General features: G+C 35.8%; 1 protein-coding gene across 1 annotated transcript in view; it reads left to right on the forward strand.

Moving 5' to 3' along the window:
- The window catches only part of LOC122910098 (EGF-like and EMI domain-containing protein 1), a 176437-nt gene that overhangs the window by 87712 nt on the left and 65757 nt on the right, over positions 1-22968 (forward strand). The window contains 1 exon segment of the mRNA XM_044254816.1: positions 5368-5490. Within this exon segment, the coding sequence (XP_044110751.1) occupies positions 5368-5490 (123 nt within the window).

Consider the following 22968-nt stretch of genomic DNA (forward strand, 5'->3'; position numbering starts at 1 on the left):
TACTGCAAGGGTAAAGAGAGGTAAGTCCAATTCTAAGAATTCCCATGGATGAATGTGGATGGACAAAAAGACTAAATGCTATGCAGGGCTTTCAAGTCACACATTCATTCATTTATTCATACAACATTTATAGAATATCGACTCTATGCCAGAAAAGCCCAATACAACAGAATCTCTGACTTTAAGGAGTTCATTCAATCAGGAACTACAGAATTACAAGTGAATTGTTAGAGGTTTTGATATATTGTAGTATATCAGAGTGAACGTACTATGGTAGAACAGAGTGAAAATAAAGCCACATGGAAAATCTAGTGGAATCTTCACTACACCCTTCAATATTTCCTCCAAACCTAACATTTCTACAATGTAATCTCCATCGTAAAGCAACCCAGGAACAACCATTTCCAATCAATAGCTTCCTGAGAGTAATATATTAAAAGGGAAATGGAAGAATAATTTCTCTTATCCTGGTTGTACACTCTAAGAAAATAATATGAAACAATTTTGTTGTTTGGAAACAAAAGTGGATCATTGTTGTCTCAGGGAGCTTTTATGTGCAAAATATATTTGATAATAATATGAATTCTTTTAAGCTATTATATTCTGTGACCATCTAGGGAAATCGTTTTGGGAATAAATACAGCAGAAATATTTAGAGAAAGGACATTAAAAGGAAAAATAGCAGACATAGTTGATTCTTTTGACATTCTTTTATAGTATAAAAATCATGAAATCCTTGGTCCATATAACAGAGATAATGCTGAAAAAATTCTAATCACTTTATCATTATTCCCAGCAGTGTCCCAGAGCTCCAATTCTAAGGGCAGGGCTTTCTTTAAGCATCTAACATGATGATAGAACTCAGAGAATTTTTGAAGAAATAGTTTCTTCACATGAAGTATACTTGATAATAACATTTTAATGTAATATTGACATTTCTGGTTTTTAACTCTGTTGGGCAGAATCTTGATGGAAAAGAAAATCACTTGTGATAGTTTCAGCATGAGTGTCTAATATCATGGCAATTTAACCCGGTTTTATCTTATATCAGAAGTATTGCATCAGAAAAGAACTGAAGTGCCCTTCATGTTTATACAAGCAAGTAATTTCTTATAACAAATGGTGCTAAAATCACCCAAATTATTAACTATTATTGAAAGAATATTGTGGGAAATATTGGTGGTTTATTTTCAGAGTTTTTCGGTAGATAATTAACATAAATCATTAAAATAAAAATATAGAACACATGGAAAATATATAATATATATTATATAATATATAGAAAAACATATATATAATTTTGGTCAGAGTATTGATTTGTCCACTTGAACTGAATTGGTCTGCTTTGGCCAAACAATTGAGAAGTTGAACCAAATCATGACATTTGTGATCCATGTGACATTTACATGAACAGAGAACTGTCTACACTCTCGCTTCTCAGAGTACATTCTACAGGTCAGCAGCATCAGAATTGCCTTGGATCTAGGTAGAAATGCAGAATCTCAGCCCTTGGCTCCAGATCTACTGATTTAGCATCTGCATTTTAACAAGGTCCTAGGTACTTAAAGCATTAACTACATCAGGGGATCTCAACTCTGGCTACACATTAGGATCACTTAGGGTGCTTTTAAAATGTTTTATTCCCAGGTCTTACCCCAGACCAATTAAATGAGCCTCTTTAAGGGTAGAAGAAATACTCGGGGCTCACCAAGTGATTCTAGCACGCTGCCAGGAACGAGAACTATTAGTTGCACAATACACAATCAGTACATTCAATGTATTCTGAAAAGGCATAAAAGATAAAGGAAGTCAAACCAATTACTTTGTATTTGGTACCACTCTAGAAATGATTGATTTTTTTTAACTGTTAATAAGTTTGCTTAGCTCCTGTGTGAACACAGCCTATTATGTCTCAACCTGCCTAGAAGTGTATTGTATTGTAAATCAAGAAGAGGAACACTTTGCCAAATTAATTAAAAGGAGTTTTAGGTTTGTTTTTCAACTTTACTTCCTTTTGTCAACCTTACTCTCCAGCCTGACAGATCTGAATGCTGAATCTCAGACACTGTGCACATTCAAACCAGTGCACCTTTGGATTACCTACCCTCTTCCGCACGCTCTTAACTGCTAGTGTTTACCCTCCAACATTCCCTTATTCCTCTAGCCCCAAATGGATTTTTTTCCTCTGAATTCTCATGTTCTGTATTATTTCTGTCTTGCACTCTCACTTTATAGTCTTACATTGCTAGCTCCACTATTTAGTGGAATAAAATTGCCTGCTGTTTATAGTCTACATGTAATCTCAGTCATTAGCAATCTATTTCAAAATCTTATTCATGACTAGGGAAGGCAAAAAGAAATCATAGCATAGTACATATGACAATCACTGTTATACCATTTTATAGATGAGCAAATGTCATTTCAGAGACCAAGGTGACAGGCCATTAAGTTTCAACACTAAGATATTTTTCCCAAGATTATTTAACTTAAAGTCCAGAGACAGTCTGGTTGTGTGTGTGTGTGTGTGTGTGTGTGTGTGTGTTTAATAACTTATAGTACTTTAGTTATAACTTTGGGGCAGATTTAGAATATCAACACATCAAAACATACGGAAAGAAGACTCGCTCTCAGAATTGATGTCCATTCTTATCTTTGGAATAAACTCAATGATTATTTTTTTTTTACATTGATTTGGTTTCTTCTGTCAGAAAATTAATGATGAGGAGGGCAAAGGTAGGTGGTCATATTACACTTCTTTAAAATAACTTTTTAATGCTAAGTGAAATAGGCCAGAGAGAGAAAGACAAATGTCTTATGACTGCACTTACATGTGCAATCCAAAAGACAAAACAAATGAACAAACAAACAAAAAGCAAAAACAGACCCATAAATATGAGAGAACAAATTGATAGTTGCCAATGGAGTGGAGAATGAGGAGATGGACAAAATGGGTAGAGTGGAGTGGGAGATACAGGCTTCTAGTTTTGGAATGAATAAGACACAAGAATAAGAGGTACAGAATAGGGGGGCGCCTGGGTGGCTCAGTGGGTTGGGCCGCTGCCTTCGGCTCAGGTCGTGATCTCAGGGTCCTGGGATCAAGTCCCACATTCGGCTCTCTGCTCAGCAGGGGGCCTGCTTCCCTTCCTCTCTATCTGCCTGCTTCTCTGCCTACTTGTGATCTCTGTCTGTCAAATAAATAAATAAAATCTTTAAAAAAAAAAAAAAAGAGGTACAGAATAGGGAATGTAGTCACGAGTGTTAGAAGAGCATTGAATGGTGATAGATGGTAACTACACTTGTGGGGATCATGGCACAACATATAGACTTGTCCTTTCAGTATGTTGTATAACTGAAACTAGTGTAACAGTGTGTGTCATCTATAATTGAATTAAAAAGAATTTTACAAATTGCATTTTATTATACCAGTAATACCAGAATAACTTTCTCTTATACAAAATTAGAACATTGGAGATGTGGATAAAATCTCTTTATCTAACACCCTCCCACACACACACCCTGCACTCCGCTCAATCTAGATGACTTTCTTCCAACCTCAAAAGTAATCATTTTTATTTGTTCACACACTTTAGGATATTTTTATGTACTTAATACATATGTATGGTATATTATAATAACATTAATAGAATTTTTTATGCTTTTATCACATAAAACATATGACTCTTGAGAATTAAGGGTTTTATTTGTAGATCTAAAGTTAAAAACCTGGAAAGGGTAGCTAATTCAGTGGTTAACAGAACTAAAATTCAAAATTTTATCTCAACCTCTGTGGAATAATATCCTAAAGCTAGAAAGATAAAAATTTAGCTAGCGTGAATGTAAAAGCCCTGTGTAAAGTACAAATAACAAGTGGAGAATTCTGAATCATTGTTAGTTTGTATGAAAAAGACATAGATTTGTTTATCATGGACTCAGAATTTAATAAAAATTTCGATACTTTGAAAAGTTAGTAGTTCTTATCTCTAAAATAAGATTCCTTTTAAAATATCAGAAGTTATTGCAGAATAGCTAAATTTAGAAGGAAAATACTACATTGTACAAAATGTGGATTTTTTTTTCTTTCTCTCTCTTACACACTGACACACAGCAAAGCCAAATGAAAGAAAACTCTTTTGTTTCCCTCAAGTCAAGGTCTATAGTTTTTACTACAGTACAAAACATTCATTACAGATCAGGTGGTTTTAGTCTGAAAAAGTCCTGTGATGAGGTATTGCAATAGTATTCCTTGCCAAAGTTGATGTCTTTCCAAGTAAGAATCCTTCCCTGTGGAATTAATCTCACTTGACGTAAAGCTAATTGTACATCATTATAACATATTTTAGTGACAAATATTCATACCCGACTTTCTGACGTCATGGGATATTTTCATGGGATGTCAGGGATATTTTCTTCCTGAGACACATGGTTTCCTATGTTAAATCTCCACCTCTGCCTGATTTTTTACTTTGACACTTGCCAAAAGACATAGATTCCAAGTTAAAAAAAAAATTCTCCAAAAAAAAAAAAAAAGTTAGAAGCCTTTTTTCCTGGAAAGTTTTCCCCACATTTGTAGATATCTTCTCTTCATAATTTTAGATACATAAGTACTGATTTACATAGGGTATAAGGAAAGAGAGATTCTGAGAGGTGAATTTATTTTCCTTTCCTAAAGAAAGGTGAATATTACATGATTTTTATCATGACCTTGACTGATCATTAGACATAGGTGACCATGAGTCTTGATCAGTTTTCATTTTTTTCTGAAATTAAACTTCACATAAACATGCTAAGTATTTCAGAAAAATGGAACCCTGAGTGAAAAGAAAGAAGGTTGAATCAATGGAGCAAATATATTGATGTATTTTTAAGATCTCCAAACCATGATTTTATTTGAATTTATCTATCTTTGCCTTGATGTCCACCATAGCACATGAGAAGGATATTCAAGGTCTTAACTCTATTATTGGCTTTATTCAGTGGCATCAGACCAATAATAGGTGTTTATCTACCAGCGTGTGCTGCTCCAGATAGAATAGCTCATTGAAATTCTCCCCTCTGGTTTTCCTTCCCCAAGGAAATATCTATATCTCAGATCTGTCTAATTAACTAGTATGTGAAGAATAGAAAACTGTGAGACAATCCCTATGCTCATCGTTGCTGGGCTTTAAAAAGCTCAATAAAGTTTCTATCTACATTCTCTTGTTTACACTGTGGAGCAAAATGGATCAAACAAGCAAAGATTTGTGGCAACAGAGACAGTGCCTTTGTGCAATATAACACATACTGTGTATCAAAGAAATATTGTGCCACTTCTCTGAAGCTGACATTGGAATGACATTGTAATCCTGGCCATCTGTCTTTCTCCTCTAGATGTCGATGAATGTGTGGTGGTGAATGGAGGCTGCCAGCAGTGCTATATTAACACTCTGGGCACCTTCCACTGTGAATGTGATACGGGATACGGACTCCATGCTGATGAACGCACCTGCATAAGTGAGTAAATATTAGAACCAGCTTGAAGCCGTTTTCAATGAAAATCGACCTGCCCATGTAGGGGCAGGAAGGAAAGGTTTTCCTATTGTAAAAATATCTATAGAAGCTGATGGTTTTCAAGTACAAATCTGTCTTTTAGAATAAAAAAGTATATTTTGCTCTTAAAAGACTAAAAGACAAAAAAGATGTGGAAAGAAATATAGAAATTAACATTCATAAGCAAAACTTGAATCCCTAAATGTGACTATTTCCATAGAATATAATTTCTGCCATATGCAGTGAAATATAAATTTGCTACTTATTGCTAACAATAAAGCAGCACAGGGCCACAATGAAGAGAGGATGCTGAACTGTTACAATCACTAGCTACAAGGTTCACTCATATCACATCGGACTCAGAACTGGGCTCATGATTGTAACAGCAAAAATTATAATAGATTATAGGTTAAGGACTTTAGGGTCGCTCAAGAATAGTTAAAACTACACACATTAAATATGAGGTTACTATAATTTGTTGTACATCAAAGTGTTCTTAGATATCAATTTTGGGTGCTTGGGTTATTATTTTCAATCCTCTTTGTGCATTACTGAATTTTATAAATTTTCTAAAATAAGTACGTGCACAGAAAAAATAGAATATTAACTCTTAAAATACTGTCCTCCCTGTATGATTTATATATGCTCTTTTTTTGTTGTTTTTACTAAAGTAATTTACATAAAAGTGAGGTTTTTTAAAAGATTTTATTTATTTATTTGGTGCAGAGAGAGAGAGAGAGAGTCATAGATCACAAGTAGTCAGAGAGACAGACAGAGAGGGGGAAGCAGGCTCCCCACTGAGCAGAGAGCCTGTATGGGGCTCAATCCCAGGACCCCGAGATCATGACCTGAGCCGAAGGCAGAGGCTTAACTCATTGAGCCACTCAGGAGCCCCAAAAGTGGTTTTTTTAATTGAACAATGATCCCCAGATGGAATCATGCACATTCTAATTTCATCTCAAGGTCTCTTTTAAAAATATTTGTTATATTAAAAAAGTAGCATCTTGTTCAGCACAATTTAATTGCTGGTTTAACTTACATCAGGCTTGTTCACTAGTCCATTTGCTAAAAAATAATAGTATTTTATAATTATGAAACTTGGAATAGGTATCAGTGAATTTCAGCTAGTTTCATAACATGTACTCCCTCTTTCCTTTTCTGGACATGTTTTATAGGAAATGAGAAAAGACCAAGGGAAACAGGTACAGATGTTCTACTCATAGGTCTGATTTTAATGTGAGAAAATGGGGTCCTGAGAGCAAAAAAAAATGACTTTGCCAAAGTTGAGTGAAAATACAGATAGAAGTCATACCCTAGCAACCAGGGAACTCAATATCGTGATTATTTCTCCAGCAGGCACAAGTGGTGGGACAGCAGCACATGCATATTTATGTCATCCAAATAACCCCATCTTTTTGCAGGATTACTGGTTTTAGCAACAGGAATCCCTTTCCCATCCATATCCAGAACCCCCTAAGGTCTTCAGGATAACATCCTTAAACTTCTGCTCTAATTTCTCTCGGTCACAAAATGTTTAGGAGGAGTGGGATTATTGATACATACAGATGAGGTATTTTTCATTAATGACTGAACTGGTGAATTTTTATATCTGATAAAAAGTATTTTGCGAAGGCATGATTTTTTTTTAATTTTTTTTTATTTTTTAAGAAAAAACTCTGTTCCAGAGTTCATTGTGTATGCACCACACCCAGTGCTCTATGCAATACGTGCCCTCCACAATACCAACCACCAGGCTCACCCTACCTCCCACTCCTCTCCCCTCCAAAACCCTCAGTTAGTTCCTCGGAGTCTACATGGTTCATCTCCCCCTCCAATTTATCCTCACTCCCTTCTCCTCTTCATCTCCCCGTGTCCTCCCTGTTATTTCTTACGTTTCACAAGTAAGTGAAACCATATGACAATTGACTCTCTGCTTCACTTATTTCACTTCACTTATTTCCAGTCCTGTCCATGCTGATACAAAAGTTGGGTATTCATCCTTTCTGATGGAAGCACAATACTCCATAGTGTATATGTACCACATCTTCTTTATCCATTCGTCCGTTGAAGCACATCTTGGTTCTTTCCACAGTTTGGTGACTGTAGCCATTGTTGCTATGAACATTGGGATACAGATGGCCTTTCTTTTCACTACATCTGTTCTTTGGGGTAAATACCCAGGAGTGCAATTACAGGGTCATAGGGAAGCTCTATTTTTAATTTCTTAAGGAATCTCCACACTGTTTTCCAAAGTGGCTGCACCAACTTGCATTCCCACCAACAGTGTAAGAGGGTTCTCCTTTCTCCACATCCTCTCCAAAACATGTTGTTTACTGTCTTGTTAATTTTGGCCATTCAGACTGGTTTAAGGTGGTATCTCAATGGGTTTTGATTTGAATCTCCCTGATGGCTAGTGATGATGAACATTTTTTCATGTGTCTGTTAGTCATTTGTATGTCCTCATTGGAGAAGTGTCTGTTCATATCTTCTGCCCATTTTTTGATGTGATTATCTGTTTTGTGTGTGTTGAGTTTGAGAAGTTCTTTATAGCAAAGACATGATTTATATTAATCTATGTTATCTGGTCTTTATAAAAAGGCCAAACAAACAGTTTAATAACTAAGTAAATTAAATACACAGGTGTAGTTTTCCAAATATTTAATAGCTATTTCTTAGTAAAATCATTAAGTGTTTTCCTTATTCTTCACAACCAGTGCCCTTGAAATTTTTAATTTTTTGTTGTAATGACTTCAGGTCAAAAGTGGAGTTGGATGAGGATGTTGTCTTTTATTTTTCCTATTTCTATGCTTTAAAAGCCAATTCCTACTGTGCAGATACATGGACACCATGGTAATAGCTTATTTACATTTTCTTATGCTTATCTTCTCCTGCAGAATTTCAGCATATATACATATGTATATGTATATGTATATATGTATATGTGTGTGTATATTTATATATACATATAATATGGCACAAATTAAGCTGATGAGAAATATGGATTTCATGGCTATAATCTTTTAAAAGCATTAACCCTTTGGATGTTACTCTACAGAAGGTACTGTATTGAGACCAGAACTTGATCTTGGTGGAAATCCTGATGCCTCCCTCACATACACTGAAGGGTCTGAACAATCTCAGTTGACACAATTACAGCATTCTTGTAAAAATGAGCTCATGAAGAGTTTAAGCACTTTGTGTTTAAAGACTAATAATATGAGCTTAAGGATAAGAACTATTTGCTTATTTGTTTTAAAAAAAAAAAGGTTACCATAAAGAACTGAGTTTGATATTGGTTTGTATTTTGGGTTATATTGTAGAAAAGATTAGATATTTTTAAAAAACAAGAAAATTAAATTAGCTCCCTTTCCCTTTGGATTTTTTTTTTTTTTTAAACCTGACAGGTAATAGAAAATGGTGGTTGGTTCTTGCTGCAAAATTGTAGTAGACAGAAATTCATCATGACTCATGGTAGAGTCATAGGACAAAAGATGGCATTATAGAATTTTATGATTCCACTACTTTGGAGTACTTAAAATTAATTGCCTCCATTTCTTCCTTTCTCCCTCTCTTCTTTTCCTTCCTCTGCCCCATTCTGCCCATCAGTCATAGTGTGTCTTTTTGAATTATAGCTTCTGGTGCTCTTTGCATTTTCTCTTAATCATAGCTACAGTAAAGTAAACTCTCTGCACCCCTAAATATTTACAGAGTTTCAGATGATTTCATTTTTTTAAGGGCCCCTTTTGTAGGGATTGTGCACTTGTGGAGATATATGGCCAGCAGTAACCAGTCAGGCTCTGCCAGAATGATAAAGTTGCATGAAATGCTCTGAGAGAATGTGTCTGTCATAGTTGGCTGCCGTGGCAAGAAGTATGAGTGTATGGGCCACTTGGCTCCTTTTAAAGGGTTCTTGTACTGCTGATAAAATGTGATCCCAGCAAAACTGGGGAACTTATTCCCAGTGGACTTCAGTTTGAGCTTCTGAATTTGTCTCTAAATTGTTGGAATGCATGTATTTTTGGGGGGGCTGGGGCATATTATTTTCATCAGATTCCTATAGGTGTCTGTGACAGCTCAAAATATTCCACATGTCTTTTTGTCCTTATGATGGCAGTTCTTTATAAGGTTATACATGGGAGGATATCATGACACTGACATTCCATGGTACTATCTCACAGTACTGTCATACAGTCATAGAGTCTAAAGCAGAGCCGACTGTTTCTCTATAGCTTCCTTTATGATAGGATTTCAAGCTGGAGACCAGGATCCCTGTCCTTGAGTAGCATACTTGCTGACCAACTGTGACCTCTCCTGAGAGACAGCATCAGAAATGCCAGTCTGAGATGTCCCACATGGGAAGAGGACCAAAGGTGAGACCAGCAATGCCTGGTTGGTAGAAGGGCACAGACACAGCATTGGAAAGCAGACAAAAATGGAATTCTTGACATTTTTTATTTGATTTGCTATTTTTGCATTTGATTTGCTATTCAGAGTCTCCATTAACACAGGTATTATCAAGCAACACACATACTTTAAAATTTTTCTTTGCTTGGAAAACAAAGTGCTTAAAAAATGGAAACTTTTAGCAATCATCTTTTGTAGCAATCATCAGATCGATGTGTTGATGTTCTTACCACTCCACCATTAACTCTGTCCAGGGATTAGGGACAGGAGCACGGTGGAAATCCACATTGGCATGTGGACTTCTATGGATCATGTAATTTCTCTGCACCCTGGTTTCCTTATGTGTAAAATCTGAAAATTGGACAAAGTGGCCTTAAAGTTACCGCATCTCTAAAGTGTTCAAATTTTATGGAGTTTTAAAAATTACTAATTCATAACAAATCATTGGCTAACCTATATTTTTAAAAACTCTACTGAACTATGTATAATAACTGCTCTATAGAGCTCTAATTTTACTTGAAACATGTTTAAAGAATTTAGACTTTAGAAAGTCCAAGTATAGAAACAGGGTAAGAATTTTATATCCAGTATAATAAAAATGAGTATGTAACTTAAGTGTTTTTATTGAAAAAAATATACATTAGTCCTTTTTTGAAAATACTTTTTTTTTATAATTACTTCTGAGAAGAATCTGAGAAATAATCTAGCTCAATCTCCTATCTTAAAGATAGCTTCCCTCTGTCTCCTCCATAAGAGAATAAGCTAGTAGGTGGCCATCTGAAGCCAAGAAGAGAGCTCTCACCAGAAACCGAAACCTCCTGGAACCTGGGTCTTGGACTTTCAAATTAAATTTCTGTTGGCTAAACCACACAATCAGTGGTATTTTGTAATGGCACCTGAGCAGACAAATATACTCATTGTTCTCCTTTATTCACCTCTTCTCTGATTTATCTCCATTCTTCTCTTCTATTTTTAGACACAAGTCAATACCTGCAAAATACCTGGCAAGTATTTATTAAATGTTAGCTATTATTCTAAAAGAACATTAAAAAATACAAGGACTTTACCCAGGTGGATTTGCTTATTGGGAAAAGCTCAAGCTCATTGTAGGAGTTCTAGCTTTTGGACTTTTGCTGGAATATTCTCTATTACAAAATATATTATCCTTCAATAGCTTTTAATTAGTGGTTTGCTCATTGTTGAGAGACAGAATTTAGTAAGTATTACTAAATATAAGAGGTAATGATAATGTAACTAAACTTCTATTATTAGTAGATATTTTTTAGCAGCCAGGGGCTAGATACCAAAATAATTTATATTACCCAAATTTTCTGTATTTAACTGTATAATTTACATTTTAAGTGACTTGTAAGGTTTTAGCTATAATTTGGTATACCTCACAAAATCTTTCATAAATTTCCATTTTTAATAGCGACTTGGCAAAACACACTCTGCTCAAATCTGCATTCGTAATCATGTCCTTCCCCTGATATATTTGTTGAAATCTCCATTTCCAGAGGGGTGAAATAATTAAATGATAGGGAGTTTTAATGCTTCCATAGTTCTCTTAACTCTCTTTCATGCCTTCAGCACATAGGTTTATTAACATCTACACTCACAAATAAACAAATGGAATCACTGATGTCTCCACAGAGAAGCCTCAGATCGATAACATTTTAATTATTTTAGTTTTTAACACAAGAATTCTTCATTTGTCATTGTTGGGAATGGTCAGAATCTGTTTTGGTTCAATGGCCCCTGTTTAGTCTTACTACATGAGAGGGGAATAGAAAGAAAGAAGAAATGAATGGGAAAGCAGCAAACCAAAGATTTTTTTCCATGTGAATAAGTGTGTGACTGAGTAAGAGGTCCTATTTTTAATTCCAAACAAACAGAAGTTAGGTGGCAAGAAGAGGAGAAAAGGACAACGCGGAAGCTTGATTAAATAAAGATAACCTTAGTAAAATTATGAGCTTGAATAAATTTTCTTCTATCAGATTTTTATGAGTTTCACATTTTAAATTAATGCTAAACTTAGGGGAAAAAAAAAAAAAGACCGAGAAAGCCATTAGATGTGGTGGTCTTTGCACAATGGATTCTTTTATTTTGATCTCATTTTTCTGATCAGTAATGTCTAGGTTTTATACGATAGAAGGAGTAGAAGATTCTTTCCACGGAATGAAAAGAAATTGCCCTAAAATTGGAGATGAAAGAGGTTGAAGACTTTCATTGTAACTACCTTTCAATTAGTTGCATTATTTATGAAGACAAATTAGAAACAGAATTCATTTCAGATGACAGCTGATGTCTTGAAAAGGGGTATGTCAGATTAAAAAAATTGTTTAGTTTGTCAGGTTGATGGCATCTCTCAGTCATTATCAGACTCCTCGCCCTCGCAATATTAATCACTTTTGTGTGGTAGATGATAAATTTAATTCCCAAAAACTGAGTTTAAGGAACACTCTCCTCTGCCCTCCTCATTCCCATCCTGTAGCCTGGGTAAAAATCATGAATTTCCCAAGTTTTCATCCATGTTGTTATTAACCCAATTCAAAAACTTTTTCCAACTACTTGGATTTCAGGAATACATTTAGAAACTTTCCTTTTTTTCTACAGTTTTTCCACAGTTTGAAGACTTGGGAAGGTAAGACTGACAATTTTAGACAGAGGCAGACTGAGGTCTAAATTCTACAGCATCACATGAGAGTTGTGTGATCTTGGCCCAGTTTCTTAGTCTCTCTGATCTTCAGGGTCTGTATCATTTCTATCTCTGTCTCTCTATCTGTGCCTATACCTAATAAAGCCAGGATAATAATTCACAAAAATCAATATTATACATTGAACAAAGACACATACTTTATAAAAAGGAAAGTATGTAACACACTAGAATGGCTGCCCATGGGGACTGGAGGAGACTGAGATTGAACTCTAGGGTTAAAAGTGAACATATCAAACAAGGATGTCCCTCCAAGGACTAGGGGGTGGATGAGAATTTTCCTTGAACCGAACATTATGGGGAGCTCTACCTTCTATATCCAAGGTTAAAACAAAACAGAACAAGACAATGAAATATGACAACAGTGGCCTTAATACTTACCGATTGTCTTTCCTTTCCCTCTTTCTGTGTGAAAAGTATCTTTGCATGTCTTCCTTCAGAATAATCTCTAGGATTTTTTTCTAGTTATGTTTGTGAAATAAAAAGGTTATTTTTTATAATAGATATTGTATCAAATAAAAATAAATAATTGGGTTTTCTTGTGTTTCCTAAACAATTTCATAGTGCATTACAGAATACCTGCTGTAGAGGATATGTAGATATGTAGATATGAAGAGATTAAAGTAGTACCTGACACATAGTGGATAGCCAATAAATGGTGGCTTGAATCAATAACTGATGATTGTGTGTGTGTACTCTTACATTATTTTCCCACAATCAGAGTACCTGTCCAGCACACAGAAATAAGGAGGATGGGAGATTTGGGACTAGGTGCAACTATAAGTACAAGAATCTAGCTTTAAATTATTCACTTATGAAACAATAGCATGGGATTTAGGATTGTGAGAAAAAGAATGCTAATCTGAAAACAACATATCTTGGAAAAAATTACTCTTCGCAGCATAACAGTATGAACATAGTTATCCCATGTACAAGCTGGGTAACTGAGGTAGTCACCTGTGAGTAAGTGTTTCTCCATATGAAGGGGGTGGTAAGGGAAAGATACAAGATAGGTGAAATCTTTAATGCAGCACCTGAAATGGAGCAAGCACTCAATAAATATTAACTAACATTTATATTACTTTCATACTTGTCATTGACTACTGTTACAAGACTACAAAAAAATATGGAGGGGCCAACACTATAGGTATAAACTCACTTTGGTGATCAGATATCTTCCACTGAACATCTTTGTTGCTGGGTTTTTAGTAAATGTACATTCAGTGAATCTTTTAACACCTGTTTTACTTTTTAAATTTTTAATGCCTTTGGAGTTTTAAAGCAATATTCACAACTATATTTTCACTCTATGGTAAAATTTCCCATTCTCATTTATCATCACTGGATTGATGATTTATATCTCCCTCATTCCAAAAGCACTGGGGGCAAGCTTCAAGGAAGCTTATACATTTTTACAGGGTAGGAAGTGCAAAAAGACATTAAACGAAATGGTACTGCTTCCATCTAAAAGAGGCAGAAGGATTAAGTGCTTGCAAATACTAGATATGAGCATAAAACTTAAATCCAAATCTTGTATCGTAATATAGTTTTCTCGCTGCTTCAAGAAGAGACAAATGGTTTCAGAGTGTGTGCATTCTCTAATAACAATCATAGAGAAATTTTTTTAAATTCAATGACTTCAAAATCTATTACTGAATATATCTCTTGTATTTTGCAGAGAAAAACCCTCAGCTAAGGGACCTTCCAGCTTTTCCATCCACCTTTGGTATTAACTCTTTGCTCTGTCTGCTTTCCTCTTCACTCAGAGAAAAAGTGCCCTGCTGTTATTTCAGGCTAATCCCATCCTGCACTCTCCTTAGAACTTTGCTCCTGATATTACTTCTTTCTTTCTCCCCTCTTTCATCAACCTCTTTCTCTCCATCTTAACACCGTCTTAACACCAGACTCCTCCCTAAACCTAGTTTTGCCAGACTTACCTATGAATTACCCACTCTTAGGTTCAAGGAATTCTTGTCAGTTACTTTGCTTAATATCTTGAAAATAATAACCCCTCTTTCCTTCCAGTCATTCTGTCTCCTTGGTTTGTAGGACACAACTTTTTGTTGATTCTCTTCCATCTCTGTGATGACTCTTTAACTTCTTTCATATGGTCTTTTCCCTCTGCCCACCTTTGAAAATTCTGATGATCTTCAGAGTTCTGATTTTGGTCTTTTCTCCATTTTCTCCCATGTTCTTTCCCACTTACAAAGCTTTCTGTACTACAGTCAGCCAGAAGTGAATGATGTCCAAATCAATATTACTAAGTCAGATCACTTTCTTTGTTCCCTTGACCTATAGATCAGGCTACCGTGTGAGGCCTTCCTTAAGGATGCCCCTAGCATTTCAACCTTAGTAGACCTAAAACTAAATATATCTTCCTTTCTGCCCTGGACTCCTCCACTTTCCTCTTCTCTTGTATTTCCCCTTCAGGCCACCCATTCTTCAGGCCAGTCTAGTACACAGGAGTTGTTCATGTCTCATCTTTCTCTAATTTGACACATCTAGTTCTCTAGTAAGACCAGTGGGCAAAATCTCCATAATATCCTCCCAAAGAGCTGTCTCCATCATTACTGTTTTCATTCAGGTCCTCACCATCTCTTACAGAAAAGTTTATTATAATTTCTTCCTAAATGGTATCATCCTCCCTACTTGCCCCATTGAACCCATTATCCCAAATACTGCCAAGACATCTCAAGAAAGTATAATGTAAGCAATTATTTTATCATCTTTAAAACCATTTACTAGGGATGCCTGGGTGGCTTAATCCACTGAGCCATGCTCGGGTCATGATCTTAGGGTCCTGGGATTGAGTCCCGCTTCAGGCTCCTTGCTCAGCAGGAAGCCTGCTTTTCTCTCTGCCTCTGCCTGCCTCTCTGCCTACTTGTGTACTCTCTCTCTCTCTCTGTATCTGACAAATAAATAAAATCTTTAAAAACATACAATAAAATAAAATAAAACCACTTACTGTCTCGATGTAGCTTTCAGAATTAATTCAGACTTTTTACTATGGCTTACAAAATGCTTCTCAATCTAATTCTTTGCTACTTCTTTCTTACCTAACTTATTTCTACTCCATAATTCATACTCCAGGCTTAGACACACTGAACATTTGCAGCTCCTCAGGTGTACCAGAAGTTTCCACATCCCTCTACCTTTTTCTTAGTGTCCCATCTGTCAGACACTTCCTGCTTCTGCACGTGCTTGTCCCTGAGTTTGACTGCCAGTCCACACTTTCTCCTTTCTCCTCATATTCTCTCCTTTCCAACTCTCTTCGCCTAACTTTTGCTTGTCTTTCAAGACAAAATTTGGAATCACTTCTTCTGGAAAGACATCCCAGGTCTATTCTCCTACCTGTAAACCAAATTTGTCACCTATTTTATAAGATTTTAAAAATTCTTTTAGTGATGAGACACAACATAAAGACAATCAGATAGATGAAAGGAAAAACACTTGATTATTTACAGCTACAAATGAGAAAAGGGACCACTTAAGGCTTCATGGATTATATCCAAGACAGGGTAACAGCAAGCTTGGAACTCTAAGAGATAGCTTATTTATGACAAATGGGGTGAGATTAGGTAAAACTCACTGTCTTCCTGGGATTAAATATTTTGAATAATTTCACAAACACAAAGGGGTCATTCTGGGTGCTAAGTATTTGGGAACCTATAGCAGTTGGGTATGTGTTCCTCATAAAGAAAGAAGTTGGGAGAGGTCTTAGTAAAGTGTCTGTGAAGAGGAACTGAGAGTTTTGAGCCCTGACTTAAAAACTGGGTCAATATAACACTGTGAATATTATATTATACCACCACATAGAGCCAAAGGCACATCTCTAACATAGAACCTCTCACAATGCATTAGAAAGGTCTCTCTTCTTGTCTGCCTCTCCCACTAGGCTTTAATCTCTTTTGTGTCATCAATACCTAGCATGTAACTGAAACAAAGTATTCAATTTTATTAAATGACTCTATATACACTCAGGGTTTAAAATATAAAGATGCTTGCAATAAATTATGCTTTGTTTAGAAGTAGGAGCATTTTGGTTTTTTATGATCTCCTTCTCTTTATAGATAAGAAGAATTACATAAATGCATGGCTCTGGCTCCTAGGAAACCCAGCACTATGTTAAAGTCTTAATTGCAGGGACTCTCTTTAACCTATATTCCTAGTTTAGCTATCTCTACCCCATTTCATAACATGGTCCTTGTTTGGCTGCAATGGTTATTTTTGTATTTCCCTCCCTCCTATTAAAGCTTAGCTTTAGTGGTTCTCTTATAGATGTGTTTTAGACTGTACATTGCTTCAAATCGTCTTTAGAAGTATATAGAATATAAAGGTAATAAAACTAACTAAATTCAAGCCTAGCTTTATCACCTGGATCCCTGAAAAAAACCTCATGGACAATATTTTAAACCCTAGATGTAACAAAGATGTGAACCTGCCATTCAGTTGGATGGTTTGGATATTGGTTCTCAGCAATCCCAGGTCTCACTGTCAGCTCCAAGGCTTGAGGTAGATGGCAACTGTTGGGAAGACAAAGACTGACCTCCATACCAGCAGAGTGGGAAGATTACCTAGGGTTTCACCAAGCCTAGAGCCTGATGCTGAGCAGCCATTTCATAAAGACAGGATATATCTTGCATGTGGTTATTAATAGGAGTCAAGGGCAAAGCTGTGGTGAGGACCCAGGGTGCCACCTCCAATCAAAGGATAACAGCAAGGGTCAGACACAAAACCTGCAACAGGGCTAGGGTCACTTTCTGGAAGTTCAGGTTGAATACCAAATCATAGGTAGGTATACATACTGGTCCTGAGAATCGGAATTCTGAAGGCAAGTTGAAGATTGTGCCCATAAATCTGGGTCCAAGTTAAGATTAAAATTGGGGCCAGTGATAAGAAGGTAGTCAGAAAAGGAGCTTGAACTCTGACCTTGAAAACTTCAAGGAACATCTCTTTAGTAGAGATAAAACAATAGTGTAACCATTGACCTAATAATCAAGACCAAATGTTTCCTACCCCTGCAGGCTTGCTGGTTTGGGTAGATTGAGATTACCAGATTGGAGCATTCCCAGAGAAAGTCAGTTCTCAGAGTTTGGTCTTGGGTGTTGATGTGTCACCATGAGGCTGAACAAGCATTGACCAAGTACTCTGTTTTCAGACACATTAATTAATCCAGAGATTCAAACTCTAGAATCTAGGAAGTTTAGAGTAATTTTGATTGTTATTGTATTAATAGTTACTATGTTTTTAAAAACACTATCTCCAATCCTCACAACCTTACAAGGGAGATACTGATATTCTCATTTTAAAGATACTGAAACTGAGATTCAAAGGTTAATATTATAGCTTTGAAATCACAGACTTGGATTTGCAGCCTTATAGATTACTTCTCTGTAATAAGTAAACATCATGGGGAAGAATACTGAGGCTGCCTTATACTTCTTGAAGGGGAACAAGAGGACAAGTAGACAGTTGCATACATCTGCCGTTGTAACCTTTGCTAAAGTTCTCTTTTCCAGGCTATGTGATATGGTAGTTTAGAGTCTTATTTCAGCCCAAGTTTGGGAATTTTCTTTGTGTTCTCTCTTGGAAAATGAGAAGTTGGCTCATTCTGTAGATACCCACACTGGATGGTCGGGGCTGTTGTGGGTTGTTGGCCTTCTGTCTGGGAAGAAATACAAGTCAGCCTCTTAAGCTTTCATAACAGAATGTCAACCTTGTCTCCCCAGCATCTGGTATCTAAATCTATGGCTCTCACTTCAATTGACAATATACAAATTCTGCACTACAGGCCTGTGTTGGAGGATCTGACTGTGAACTGAATGGGAGCCAATATTCATCCAAATCTCCCTTAAGACATCTGATATACAGAGTGCACAGCAGAAAGATCATAAGCTTTGGCACCTCAAAGCTCTAAGTTAGAATCTCAGCTTTGCACCAACTAGCAGTGCGAACGTGGGCTCGTTGTTAAATGATAACGATGGCTCATATTTATGGAGTGCTTGTTATCTTCTGGGGCACAGTGTTAAGCACTCTCTATTCACTGTTTCATTCAAACCTCATCAAATCCTGTGAGGTGGGTGCTAGTATGACTATTTTAGCAATATGGGGGCGGGGGGGGTGAAAGGTAGGAAGACTAAGCAACTTAAGGAAGGCCACTCAGTTTGTATCACAGATAGATGCAAAATATGCTATTTGGGCATAGCTGATCAATTAAATCCAGCTGTGTTAAAATAAACAAAAATCTTTATTCAAATGTAAAGCATTTGGATTTTATTGTTAAAGCTTTTTAAGGAAGGAAAACGAACCAATTAAAATTTAAAATGTTCCCATAACAGTGTTGTATGGAAAATGGGTTAGGCACATGTAGAATCAGAAAGAACCGTCAAGAGATTATTGCCTTAAGGCTGGACTGGTGAGAAATCCTGTCACTTTGGATTAATGACAGTCAAGAGACTGAATGCCAGGAAGCTGCAGTCCTTTTTCCCATGAATACTTAGCCATGTGAATTCTATTTTACAAAAAATAATATCATATAAACCATATAAAATTTTGTAGTTTGGTTTTTCACAGTTTGAAAATTAGTTGTGTCAAAGTCAATATAATCATTTGAATATACATAATAAGTGCATGAGTATTTGGATCGAATTCTAACATTTGGCTATATTATTTAATAACAATCCAATGACTTATAATAAAGTAAGGGGGGGAAGGAGTTCCAAGACTTATTCTAGTTTGAGATTGTTTAAAATTTGATTTGAAGGTTTTATATTGTATGGTTTCATATTTACTAGAAGCCTTTGTCATATTGGTCCCTACCAAATGAAATTCATCGATTATAAACCAATAGCAAAAAGAGTGCCTTTGCCTGTTCTGCTCTGCCATAATCTCAGTGCCCACATTAATTTATTTTAAAAGAGATTGTAGTATATGACTCAAACTTTTAATAATTGCAATGGAAAGGTTTGATTGATTTTCTGCCTCTAGCATTTTCTATATTGTATATTGGAAAAATATGTTCAAGATTTCAATATTTCTCTTGGATTCAGGGGAAAAATGCAAATTTGTTTTTATACCAAGCCGATTAATTAGCCCTCTTTTGTCTGGGGAGAATGCCCTGATTCCTGCAAATCACATTTTTAAAATTCTTTAAACTTATAAACAGTCTAGTCTCAACCTGGCCTTATTTCAAAAAAAAAAAAAAAAAAAAGATTTAATAAGCTTCCTTATTTCTCATTATAACTTTTATGAGACCCGGTGATTTAAGAACTACACTATTTCATCTCTTGTATTTCCATGAAACTAGCGATGCTTTCCCTAAGTGCCATATCCCATACAAACCAGAATAATGGATTAAAACTAGAAACAAAACATTGTGTATTAGGTCTCTTCAGCCCCACTTTAAATGTCAAAACAGACTGTCCTGCTTTGTTACAATTATTTAACTTATATGGAATCATCCAACTACAGAATTTAAGATACGGAAGAATAGGCTTCCTCCATTTCAGTGACTGACACATTTGTTAACCCTTTTCCTTGTAGAAAGCATAAATTAATAAGTGCAGAGTCTCAAATTCATTGGAAGCACAAATTATGAGATCAAGAATAATTGATATTCCATGTGACCCATTAAAACAGGTTTCATTTAATGCAATATGGCTTAAAACTGTATTTCTTTTAAGTAGGCTAACCTGAATATAGGCACCCTTTTTTGCACTTGACAGCGAAACTGAGCAATTCCCTCTGCCATTCCGATCAGAGGACCTTGAACGGAGAGCACATGTTTAATGATGCCCGGACTAGCTATTGATTAAACACTGACAATGTTCAGAGGAATTGAGAATCAAAAAGCCTCCCCCATGGCCAGCTCTACCATGCTCACTTCTTAATAGATGGCAAAGGAGGTTCTAAATGAGAGCTGCTGCCCTGCTTGTCCTCAGAACTCCACAGGCAGTGGGATTAATTTCTGCTTCGCAGTCCTTTGGAACTACCATGTCTAAAATGTCCAGAAATGAATACAGATGGCCCTCCTTTTCTATTTCCTTGTTCCTCCTTTTTGAAGAAAAAAAATTCTTATATGGATTTAATACATAGAATGATACCACTTTAAATGCACAATGAATGAAAGCTCACCATTACTTAATATATTTAAGAAAAAAAAAAAAAAAAGACAAATCCTAAGGAGAGAATTCAGGTTGAATAATAAGTCTCCAAATCAGGCAAGCAGACAACAACAACAAAACTTAAAAAAAAAAAAAAAAGAATAAGAGAAAATAAAAGAGCGAAAAAGGATTCGAAGACGGGACTGATATTCCCACTGCCATTGCTCTGTTGAGTTGATTAGTTTCCAGAGGCTCAGATATTTTCAGGATCTTCTTTTGTCTGGGTAGGGGATTGTGACCCGGAACTGTGAAGTAAGGCTGTTTCTACACTTTAAAAAAATGTGATTTTCAATGATGGAACCACCCAGCTGTTTTACCTTCAACAAACATTAATGGAACCCCTAGAGAGTGCCGGGAACATTGCTTGGTGCTTTCTCTTTTAAAGTTATTTAATCCCTTCAACAATCCTGTGAAATATTCATTATAATCTTTTTAAAGATGTGAAAACTGAAGCTTGGAGGAATTAAATAAATCTCCTACTATCAAACAATCAGTAAATAAGAGAGACTGAAGTCATGCTGCTAGAAATTGTCAGAGCAAGGATTAAAATCCAGATATTTTGAATAATATTCTATAGAGCTAATTACCATATAATACCTCACTTAGTTTTATAATACACTAAATGAGAGGTTGTGTGGAAAGCTCAGATTTTTTTTTTAATTGTTGTTTGTTCTTTCACTTTTTTCCCTCTCTGATTTCGTAAGGATTACATCCCTAGGGTCAAAAAAATTTTAAAAAAGTGGAAGTGCAAAAAAAGTATAAATAAAGAGAGAATAGGCAAAAACACATTCAGAAGCAACCATGCTAACATTTGAGTTCTTTCATTCCGGTCTTTTATTTGCATATGTTTTCCTCTTCGTGTTTGAGACCATGTTACTTTTTGTGATAGATTCATGTAACAGCCCACATATTACACCCATACACCCCTACATCTCAATCTGTTTTAAGCTAAAACTATTCGTAAAATGCACTTTAATTGGGGCAAATACCTTTTGATATATGTGAACAAGCATCTATATCATGGAATCTTTTTTCTCTTCCAGATAATGTTGATGTTCGTATTTATTTGAATATAAAATATCTAGATACCTTATTGTTTTATTTCAGGCAGGAGGATTGAAGTATAAAAGATGTAAAAAAAGCATATTTTAAAAAATTCTTGATACCTATTGTCAAAATGTTTTCCAGATTTTAAGACAATTTGTTAATCTGTTACCACTACATTAGAGTTCCTGTCTTATTCTTCCTGGCACAAAATTTTATTCTCTTTCAATGTTTACTAATTAAATAAAACCATGCAGATCGTTTTACTTCTTTCATTAAGTTCAGGTTCTAAAAATAAATGTGTCATTTGTATTTCCTTTTATGAGTTTGCTGCTAAGATACTTTGCTAACTTTTTTAAATTGTGAATTTCATCTTTTAAAAAATATGTATTACTTTATAAAGCAAACGTAATAACCGTTTGTCATCCTTATTACGAATACATTGTCCTATTTTTTTTAGTTTAAAAGCAACGTGAATATATAGCAACTTAGACTACATATATATGAAAAAAAGGAAGACTGTGGGGATGTTTGGATGGCTTAGTTGGTTAAGTACCTCCCTCGGGCTCAGGTCATGATCCCAGAGTCCTGGGATTGAGTCCCACATTGGACCCCCTGCTTTGTAGGAAGCCTGCTTCTCCCTCTGCCTGCTGCTATCCCCTACTTGTGTGCTCGCTTTCTCTCTCTCTCTGACAAATAAATAAATAAATAAATAAATAATTTTAAAAAGGGAAGAGTGTAAAAAAGTATCACCACCACCACCCAGAATTAAACTGTTTTAATATTTCCATTGTACCAGGAGGGACTGTGAGTACCGAGGCTCGGACATGTCCTTGGGCCAGAACAAGAGACAGAGGTAATAAAGAGCCTGTGTACTTCCAGCACTTTTGCTGTCTATCTGTCTATCTATCCATTATCAGTCAATCATCTTTATGGTTTTAAGAGTTTTTAGACTAGGATTCTCTGCCCTTCTTTTTTAGCAGATGGGACTATACCTCAGTTCTTTGAATGGAATGAAATGGGAAGCAGGGGACTTCAAAGGAAAGACTCATTAAAGAATTCCAGCACTTTGTACTTCCTAATTCTAACAATGCCATGCTTCTCTGACCCTGATGT

Source organism: Neovison vison, chromosome 6 (genome assembly GCF_020171115.1).
Source record: "Neovison vison isolate M4711 chromosome 6, ASM_NN_V1, whole genome shotgun sequence".
Taxonomy (NCBI): domain Eukaryota; kingdom Metazoa; phylum Chordata; class Mammalia; order Carnivora; family Mustelidae; genus Neogale; species Neogale vison.